Source organism: Sinocyclocheilus anshuiensis, unplaced genomic scaffold, assembly GCF_001515605.1.
Source record: "Sinocyclocheilus anshuiensis isolate Anshui unplaced genomic scaffold, SAMN03320099.WGS_v1.1 scaffold883, whole genome shotgun sequence".
Taxonomy (NCBI): Eukaryota; Metazoa; Chordata; class Actinopteri; order Cypriniformes; family Cyprinidae; genus Sinocyclocheilus; species Sinocyclocheilus anshuiensis.
In genome coordinates this window covers 399916-410863 of record NW_015547678.1, presented here as the reverse complement: position 1 = coordinate 410863, position 10948 = coordinate 399916, and the positions used below count along the sequence as shown (strand labels likewise).

At 37.9% G+C, this 10948-nt stretch overlaps 1 protein-coding gene across 2 annotated transcripts in view; it reads left to right on the top strand.

Annotated features, from left to right (window-relative positions):
* The first annotated feature begins 604 nt into the window (after positions 1 to 604).
* Positions 605 to 10948, top strand: part of LOC107703057 (sterile alpha motif domain-containing protein 11-like) — a 59747-nt gene continuing 49403 nt past the window's right edge. For both annotated transcript variants that reach the window (XM_016505548.1, XM_016505547.1), the window contains exons 1-2: positions 605 to 1186; positions 2596 to 2687. In XM_016505548.1, coding sequence (XP_016361034.1) covers positions 730 to 1186; positions 2596 to 2687 — 549 coding nt within the window. In that variant the 5' untranslated portion in view covers positions 605 to 729. The remainder of the gene's footprint in view (positions 1187 to 2595; positions 2688 to 10948) is intronic.

Here is a 10948-nt window from a genome sequence, read left to right as displayed (position 1 = left end):
TAAATGGGCCAAGTTTGAGAAGCGGCGGAGAGTGCAAATCTTGTTTGGTCTGGGTCTGTGAACTAAAGCGTGACTTCAGCGACGTATGAGGGGTTAAAAGAACGAACGAGCGAGAGAGAGAGAGAGAGAGAGAGAGACCCCAAAGTCCCATTAGCGCCAGGCATCATTTGCATTCTAAAGTCGCACATAGATAGCATAATTATTTCTATCCTCGTCAGATATAAAAATGCTCCCAGCCAGTCTGGCTCACTACCCACTGTGCATGTACTACTGAACTTTTACATGATCTACACTAAATATACACACGCTTTATTATGTGTTAAAATATCTTAGTCCTATGCAGTCCTCATTACTTTCTGGAGAGAAATAAACTTAGCACTGGAGTTGACGGAGGAAATAAACACAGAGAAGTTGCCATAGTGATTATTTTAAAGGAAACGCGGGATAAACAATCATTAAAGCACGCTCAGCGTTAATATCTGGCGGAGATGTCAGGCATTAGTCCGATTAGATGTGGTGGGCAGGAGCGCAGGGAGACCCGTCATGCGAGCAGTGCACTGAGGAGAAGAGTGAAGTGGTGAATGGCTGAACGTAAGCGCTCTGCTGTCAGCCAGCGACGCGGGAGTCGTGCGTAAACACACCGGTGCGACTGGAACTCCGCGAAGAGGGACACAAGTTGGGACGCATGAACTGCTAATCACTCGTTACCGGCGCTGCGCTTCGGGTAACATGCCTGCCATCAAAAAGGAGAGACTGGATGGAGAAGCCATGGCATTAGCCGCCTTCAACCAACCCGAATACCTGGCCCCTTTAAATGCCACCGCTATCCCCGTGGTGACCCCTCATCCGCCGCCGTACGATCACATTTTCGCCCATCACCAGCGCGCGTACTTGGGCTTTCGCGACGCCGCGCTGCATCAGCAGCACCTTCACCACCACTCGGACAACTTCATGCTGGAGAGCTTCTCGTCTATCCCGGACTTTCAGCCGTTTTTTGACAACGGGGAGCCTTGTATTGAAGTGGAATGCGGGGAAAACAAAGCACTACTGTACATTAACAAACTGTGCCAGGGCAGCAAAGGGCCCTCCATCAAATACCGGGCTGAGTGGCTCACCCCAAACGAGTTCCAGTTCGTGAGTGGAAGAGAGACAGCCAAAGACTGGAAACGGAGCATTAGGCACAAAGGTAAGTCAGTGCCGCGTGCAGCCGAATGAATATTGCCTTTGAAATAAGGGTTCATTTAGCCTCCGTCGTGTTCGTGAATTAATAGAACTGCTCTTTTTAGGGATAAAAATACGAGTTGCTGAAGAGCAATGACTTTAGTGCATTGACAAGAGCTCACTGTGCTTTGAGTCGAACGGCTTTGGATTCGCACTGTTGTGAAAAAAGGTGAAAAGTAGTTTTTACGCATGTGGACTGTACATATATTAAAGTAAAGAAAAAGATTTTTACTTGAATTTAAAACTTTTCTGGCTGAATTTCACTTCTACCTGAAGTTGGTTTTGTAATGAAGTGGAGTAGAGCAGGATTATGACACCGTGAAACATTATCAAGCAGTTATGGATTAAGCAATTTGTGTTTACAAAGATTTCAACCGGTACACTTTAATGAGGTCTAAAACACCAAACTTGACGTTATATTATGTGTAGTAACTCTGTAGTGAGATATCTGCTTACTAAATTGTTTTTGGTTCGTGTTTTTATCATTGTCTTAATAACATTTTTATTTCCATCCATTCAGTTCGTGTCGACAATTTGTCATTTCTATTCAGTTTAGGACTTTTCAGAGTTTTAACTCGATTTTCTTGATCAGTTAACGGTCGATAAGTACAACAAACCTATCTCTGCAGGTTGCCACTGATTTTTACTTTACTAATTTTAAGACTGCATTCGAATGAAAGTTTTCGTCTTTAGTAGGTTGCTATTATTAATAAATCAATACACTTTTAAAAATCGATTTATAGTTAATATAATGTTCAGGTAGTGGTGTACATGTCTATACTGAGTTGTTTTTAAAGTGCAGTACATCAGGATAAGATACAGTGGCACATTATCATATGAAGCAGCTTGTGTTTACGAAGATTTAAAGTGAGGGAAATGCCATATTTTGATAAGTTACTGTATGAGTAATAACTTTGTGCTGATTTACCAGCTCATCTAAAGAATTTTATACAGTTTACTTGAGTTTATTTCCAGAGGTTTCAAGTCTTCTTTCGGACAACAGTTCATTTTGGTTAAGACTAATTTTGTACATGTGCACTCTGGGTATTACTCTTGGTCACTTACTATAAATAAAATGAATGTCCTTTTAAGACACTTTTGTTGCACGGTGACACTGTCCCATGGATGAGTTTGACAGATGGGTGGATGACTGCAGGAGTTGTTAAAGTAGTCACTGAAGGGATGCATTTGGTACAGTTTAGTTGGAGTCATCAGATGCAGGTCCATTTCTGAATGACTCTTTTAAAAGCTGATTTTGTTGCATGATGCTAACGTGAAATGAATTCTGTATTTGAATGCTAGATTGTTTTGTACTCCATGTGTGCATATAATTTATGGAATCTAAAAGGTTAACGACTGTTTAAATGTTTTCAGGGAAAAGTCTGAAGACACTTATGTCCAAAGGAATCTTACAAGTACATCCTCCAATCTGTGACTGCCCTGGCTGCAGAATTTCATCTCCTGTGGTAAGTGTGCAATTCAGCTTGGTCCATGTTACTTATTTTGAGTTGAATGTGTATTTTAAATATACTGACAATGTTTTTTTTTATATGTCACTTGAAATGGATAGTTTACTCAAAAAATTAAAAATCTGTGTTATTTAATCAGCCTCATGTTGTTATAAATCTGTGTGACTTTCTATCTTTCAAAAGGAGATGTTAGTGACTCAGTCACCATTCACTTTCATTGCTTAATTTTTCCATTTAGTGAAAGTCAATGGTGACTGAGACTGTGCCTAACATCTAACAATAGAGACTAAATGATAACAAAATTGTAATTTTTTGTTTACGGGATGATCAAGTTTGTGCATTGTTGTCGTATGTTGAAATTGTCCTGCATGTAAAGCATAAGGAAGGTTATTCAGTGAAAAGTTAAGCAGAGGGTGACATGCCACTGCTGATGAATTACACGGTTTGATGCATTTTTCTCTGAATTGCATTAGAGATGTTAAGAAGGACAGTGACTTGCTGTTAGTGCTGTCACGGTTGTTTCTCAGAAAGTAAATAAAGACCAAGTACAAGGAAATGTGAAATGGTTGGAATTGATTGTTTTGGTTTGTTGGACTCCGAGTTGCAATGTAAGGTCACAGATTGTCTGTAGCAGATGTGAATGCGCCACACGCTCCTTATTTTCACTTTTCCAGGACGCTTCATCGATCATGTAGACGACAAAACTAGTTCAGTGTCCGTGAAGGTCAGAAAGAAATTGGGAGAAGTTGAAAGATTCATTTCTCTAGAGGGCATTTTTGCAGATTTTTTTGCTCTGTTGCTGTGACATGGCAATGCCACGGATTGTGATCATATCCTGAAGTTAATCAGTAATATTACTAGCTGATGTATGGATTTTCATATCTCTTTATTCTCACTCTGTGATATCTCCCCCACCTCTGTTAGGACAATCAACTTTGTGCATTGTGTGTGAGCATGTGTGTGTGCGTGCAGCAAGCCGGCTCGTGGTTGGCTGCCTGCAGTATTTGTCCACACAGGTGCTGTGTTTTTATCTGAACTGAGCACGTCTGTTGCCGCCTCTAACGGTTAATCTGGAGGGGAAGGGCGTAAGAAGCTTACTGAGCTACTGAACGTAGCTACCGGTGATTACTGAGGCAGCGGCACGCAAAGCGAAGGCGCTTCAGATAAGCTGGAGGTGTTTGAGTGATGTAGGTAAACTACTGAGGAGGGCCTGAGCCAGAGCCAGAGGAGATAAAAACTTAATGGCTTAGTTGTTTGTGGCCCTTATATTACCTCGCACTGAGGGCGTTAGAATCTCATGGAGGCTGATTTTGAAGATGAAGTCGAGCAGGCTCGTCACTAGCTCTGTCTGATTGTTGTCTTATCATTCCCGAAGTGAAAGGGTTCCGTGGTGCCGTATCATCTGATAGTGTTCGGATGAATCAAACCCTGACTGAAATGGTCCTGCTTTAATTGGTTTAACCAGTTTCCATCTGATTATTTCAAATCACACGTAAAGTTCTTTTGAAGTTTGATCGTTTACTTTAAAACGGTTACAGTTTCTTTTAAGTGCTGTGACATCATCTGCAGCATTTCTGATCTGACTACTTGGTGAGATGATTGTTGTATTTGATCTTTAATATGCACTTTTACCAGACCTTTTTTTATGTATGCCATATATGTGATTATCAACTGCCAGTTATCTTTAAATCTGGTGGCCCACTTTTGTATTCTGCTTGAGTAATATCTGGGTTTGCAGTTTGTTCATTTATTGTTGAAGCTGGTAATTCGTTTCATGTCCACTCATTCCCCTCTATGCTACTGCTTTTTGAAGATGTTCTGTCTGGCTTTCCTTTGGTTTCTCTTTTAAAGGTGAAATTTGCAAGTTTAGCACCACTAGTGGTACCAGATGGAATTGCAGAATTTTATTTAGTGGCTCCAAATTCAGTTTGGTGCAGCAAAAATTACACACTTCGCCTTTAATGAAACAATGACTGTTTACAAACAGCTTTCCTAAACACTTGCCCACCATTGGTCTTCCAAACAGGTAGCCATGTCCCAAACACACCTCATTGGGTGGAGTCAATGTTTCTCAAATAAACAGAGCCACAGTATTTACACTTTTCAAGAGAACTACAGATGGTGTACTCATAGTTGGGATAGTAGAAAGTGGGCATAATGACTCTTGTAACTACAACCAGATAAACACTGACAGTACATACACACTTTCTCTGAAAAACACTCACTTTCACACTATATAAATCTTCACACATGTTAATGCTTCCGTGTGATACAAATATTAAATGTTGAGAATATAATTAACACCTCGGCATTACTTGTTCACTCACTTAATGTACACACACTTTCCCTTTGACTGTACACAAAGTTTGTCAAGAACTTGTCCATGCTTTCTAACAGTAGTTTGAATACTTCTAAAGTGGTTGACCTGGACCTTATATCTTATGTTACTGATGGTGTTTTTTAATTTCAACAAGTTGGTACAATAATTAATTTGCAGGAGGAGTTACAGGAAGAGTGTGAACAATAAACCATATACTTATTGCTTCTTCTTTAGCATTTGAAATTGACAGTTGTATATGCTGACATGGAGGCTCTCAGTTAACACAAAAGTCTTGTGATGCGCATGCCTCATGCTATGCATGTCAGTGATGCAATGACATGAACTTGCTCTTATTTCGGTTGTGAGCCCTGAAAATGGAGAGTCAATTTTGTGTGCATCAGTCACTTAAATAAAAGAACTGTGTATGTAGCTAATGTATTTAGTATGAATGTGACTCTCGTATCCTCCTTCTGTTTGAGTGTAGCTTTTATGAATTAGCGTGCACAGATCTTGCAAGATTAAATGTAAAAACAAGAACATGTACAAAACAACAGGTTCTATCATGCTTTATGCAAATGAATATGGCAACATGCTCTGTGCTGGTGTGCGTTGTCTCTGAGAGGGATGACAGTTTTCTTCTTAAATTGTTTTATGACCAATGTAAACTCAGTTCCATTCATTACTCTAAATACCCAGTAACTGCATTTTTTTTTTTTTTTTACTCTTTATAAGTTCATCATAACACCTTGCTTAGGTGCGATATGTGACTGTGGACCTTTGAGCTGTTGTGGTTTATTGTCTTCCTGCTAATAAATTATATGTAGATTTGTCCTAATGAAGCATGCTTGATGACATAGAACCATTGTTTGCGTGTTTCTGTGTGGACAGATGAATGATCGTGTGGTGTTGTTCCTTTAAGAGTCAGAGTCATTCAGTCGGCCTGGCTGTTGTCTCCCAGGAGAAATGTTCTTCCGTTCTCCTGTTTTTTTCAGCGGAACTAGTGGAGGCTGGCAGGAAATTACACTCTGCTCCGTCTCGTAAATATCTGGGCTTCCCCCCGCTGCGTCCCGGGTCAAGAAAGAGTTGTCACTGGGGGGTTGGAAACAAAGCTGGTTAAAAAACATGGAAGATGGTGATGTCGCAGTCTAAACATTTTAGAGTTGGTCCTTCAAAGAGAACAGTCTCAGCAGATGTATTCATTGCACGGCTGGTACGCAGCCTTCGGAGGCAAGAAGAAACTGGACGTGGATGGAATAGTTCTCCCAAAAATGAAAATTCTGTCTTTATTTACTCACCCTCATGTCTTTCCAAACATGCATGCTGTTATTTTTCCTGTGGAATGCAAAGATGGTTTTGAAGATCTTGTAGCTCTTTCATTGCAAAAGTTGTCAATAGTGACCAAATTAAAAAAAAGTGTTATAAATGAGAGAAACATATTTCTATATGAAATTTAAGTTGTTATTTATGGATAATCTTCCTTTCTGCAAAACTTGTGTATAGACTAGGTTTGTAACGGTATGAGATTTTCACGGTATGATAATCGTCTCAGAAAATATCACGGATTTCACGGTTATCACGGTAGATATTAAACTATAATTCTTATCAGTAACAATGACTCTTAAAAGAACAAGAACAAGTTATTTGAGTGAACAAATCCTTTATTACAACAAACTTGAAACCATTTTAATGAAAGTCTCCCTTCTGAAATAAATAAATAAATAAATAAAGTTGTACACCTTATGTATATCTATATCACACTTTAACATTTTAATTAATGTTTTAAAATGTTTTTAAATGAAAATTTACAACGTTAGGGTTAGTTATTTTTGGCAAAGTTAAAACATGGACAAACATGATATTCCTTGAAAACAATGATTAAATAAATTATTTTATTATAAAGAATATTATTATTGTTGTTGTTATTATAACTTTGAAGTACATTGTACAATGCTAATATATTTCTCTCATAATTTCAATCATTTAAATCGAACCTTTATTTTGACAGGTTGTAGCGGACCTTTGAGTTTCAGAGTGTATTTGACAATGGTTTTTCTCAAATAAAACTAGGAAATGTTTATTTACGTTTTCTCTCAGAGCAGGGGCCCATTCTTCGTACGTCACTTATTACATCCAAGATGAAATGTCACATCCTAGATGATATCATCGCGCTAATCAGGATCTGGCCAATTCGGTTCTTCGAACGCACCTGTTGTTGATGATTAGTATGGCTAGATTGAGTTATCTGAGATAATTGCGCATTCATGGGTTGGTTTAAAAGGGGCTATGTATCGATACTCGAAACCACAATCAGCAATGCAGCGATTGGCTGGCGGCAAGACAGCAACATAATGGCATCATATAATTAAAAAAGACACCTGACGAAAAACTTGACAAATTTTTGGACTTTTATAAGAAAACAGCCAAGCGAACACAACTACATAAATGTTATAATAGATAAATGAAATGTGCACTGTTTTTATTTTATTAATTTATTTTTTTACATGTTTCCCAATTATTTATATTCACGATTTGTAATATTTGTACAGGCTTTACATTTTTATTTCAATGTAGTAATTAGCAATTCATTTTATTTTATATTTGAACAGATTTGTTACGTGACAGCATTAATTAAAGTTTCTTAAGGGTCAAGATCATGTTATCTGCATCTCCTGCGCTCCATCAAGCCACTCCCATAATATCTGTCACCACTCAAATTAATGCACGACTCTACATTATCTGTATAGCATGTGTGTAAGACTCGAATATAATTATGAAGTAATAATTTTATGACGAATAAATCTTTCAGTGAGTAAAACTGAGATTTTTTTTCATAGATATGCAAATGTTTACGGTATGATAACCGTGCACGTTCAAACCGGGATAAACCGTCATACCGGTATATCGTTACAACCCTAGTATAGACTTTTTTTGGAGTTTTAAAGTCACTTAAAGTCTTAAAGACTTAAAGTCACAATGAAGTGCATATGGTGACAGATCTTTTCTTCCATATTGTGACACATCCAAGTCTAACGTATTATGAGTTTATTCATCAGTTGCTAACTGGATTTTAAGAAGTGGACATTGCCCTCAAAAATGAATGTGCCTTTGCAGTAGAGGTGGGCAATATACCGGTAGACATGATAAACTGGTAGAAATTTGTCAACCGGTAGAGATTTTAGACTATTATCTCTATCGTGGTTACACGGTCACGTGACATTGCTGTGCTATGTGGTCACGAAAACTTATCATTTGCACACATTTTTAAGCATAACCGTTTAAAAAAATGAATTTTAAGCCATTGAAACGCAATCAGCATCAAAAGATAACTCATTTAGCTCATTCTGAACTCATTCTGTGCACTGTCAGAGAGGCATGCTCATGTGAAGATGGTCCTCATAGAGTGCTGGACGGGAGTATTGAGTTATTATTTAGGCTAGTATTAGTTTTTTGTGATATTGACACTGGTTACAAGAATTACCAAATTTCTATGGTATCAAAAATTTTGATATCATAAAGACTTTATTTAAAGCAAAAATAACTATATTGTGATATATATTGTTACTGTGAAGTAAAATTACTCATATCATGATATAAGATTTTGGTCATATCACCCACCCCTACTTTGCAGTTAATTGTAGAAAATGTCATTCCAAACCAGTATGACTGACTTTCTTCTGTGAACCGTAAAAGAAGACTTTTTGAAGAATGTTGATAATCAAACACTTGCGTACCATTGTCCTACACTGTATGGACAAAAAAACATTAAGACATTTCTCAGAATATTTTCTGTTGTCTTCCACAGAAGAACTGAAGTCATACAGGTTTGGAACGACATCAGAGTGAGTAAATAATGATCGAATGTCATTTTTAGGTGAATTTTCCCTGTAATGAGGTATCATACTTTTATTTCAGATCTTCCACTCTTCTATGGGATGACGTGGTTAAAACGGCTTGATTGCATGTAATTGAGGTGTCGACTGTGCGATTCAAATTCACTAGAACTGCGTTAACAGCAGCGTAATTAGACAGTGATATTTTCGCTGTGGAGCGTGTGGTATTAGGTGAGGTTTGTTAGCGTAGACCAACGCTCATTTGGCAGAGTGTTGCTGGAGGGCTGGGTACGGGCAGGAATGGGGGCTGACGCCACACAGTCTCACAACAGCTCCCTCGCTGTGGGGGGTTAGACTCGATGTGTGCGCGTGTCTGTGCGCCATACGAGGGTTTGTGTAGTGGTGTGTTTGTATCCCTCACATGGAGCCGAGGCTATGCTGCTATGGCAACGGCAGGATCCCTCCTCAGGACAGCAGCGAGCAGCCAGGCAGTCTCTGCAGTGTGTTGCATTCATGAATTAAAGCAAATTAGAGCCCACTAGAAAACCGCACCAAACTCACAACAGGCTTTTTCCGTTGATTTTATTAGCTGCTTTTGCTTCAAATGGTGATTGCGCTGCCGCAGAGATGAGTATTTTGAAGCACAGTAACATCTTCCCCAGTGACAAACAGGTGAGACGTTAGTTTCAACTAATTTTGTGTGTGCACATCCTAAATGGCCACATATTTTTCCGATCATATGGAGATTAATCAGGAAATGTTATCACTGAAGTTGCAGGAGCTGGTTACAGGAAAACAGTGCAGGAAAGGTTTACAGGCAGGTGAGAGACGACTGTGTGTGTGTGTGTGTACTGGTATCAGAGCTGGGCGTGTCTTTGTGGGTGTTGGTGGGAAAGGTACAGGGCTTATCTATCAGCTCATACAGCTGATCATTACAAAGCCACTGCGGCTATATATGGACGCACTCCTCCCAAATGTCAGTTTTTACATACGGCTGACCAAGTTCTTCTCTCAACTGTTCAGATAAAGTTTGATACCATCCAACATAATTTTCACACAAAAAGTACAGTGTCATGCTATACTTTATATAAAACTTAAAAATTAGAATGACTAGAATTATGTTTTATTAAATTTAATTATTTTAATTATGTAAATAACATAAATAAATGTATACATTTTATTTAATTCTTATAAGCTCTTTTTACACTGTCCTCAAATCTGATGGGCTAAACAGCATTTCAAAAGCGTATATATTTTTCTTTTTTGTGTTTGCTGCATTCTGGACTAACTTTCAGTCTCTGTGCTGTTCAGTTGATCCTGCTTTGGCTTCGTTTTCTGATTTAGTTAGTTTATCAAAAAATAGAAAAAACAATATTATGTCTAAAATGCAAGTTACTTATCGCTTACTATTAACTTCGCACTGCATTAAATTGATCAAAACTGAGATTTTACGATGTTAATAAAGTTACAAAACATTTCTGTTTCAAATAAATGCTGTTTTTGAATTCTGTTCTATTCATCAAAGAATCTTGTGAAAAAATTTATCACAGTTTCCACAAAAATATTAAGCCCTGCAACTGTTTATAATATTGATAATAATAAGAAATCAGCATTTTAGAATGATTTCAAAATGATCATGTGACAGCAGCATCCATTATTCCAGTCTTCAGCTTTGCTATCACAGGAATACATTTTTTAAAATATATGAAAATAGAAAACAGTTATATTAAATTGTAATAATATTTCACAGTATTACCGTTTTTATTGTATTTTTACTGTATTTGGATTTTACCGTCATCTTACCGACCCCAAACATTTGAACAGTAATGCATAAATATTTAATAATTGAAAAAAATAAATATATTTATATAAAATAACACTTACAAATTTGTTTGTAAGCTTTATTTGTAAGCTTTGGCTTACTTTATCTTAAATGTGGCCTATACATTTTCATTCATACATTCTCAGTTCCAGCTTCTATATTTTGGACTCTTGGGAGTGTGTTGGAGTCGGTACCTATCCATAAAGGTCTCCTGTGGCTGTCTTTTTTGAAGGGAGGGGGGATCCAAACGCAGGCAGAGAAATCTTGGCATGCATGGCTGGACTGC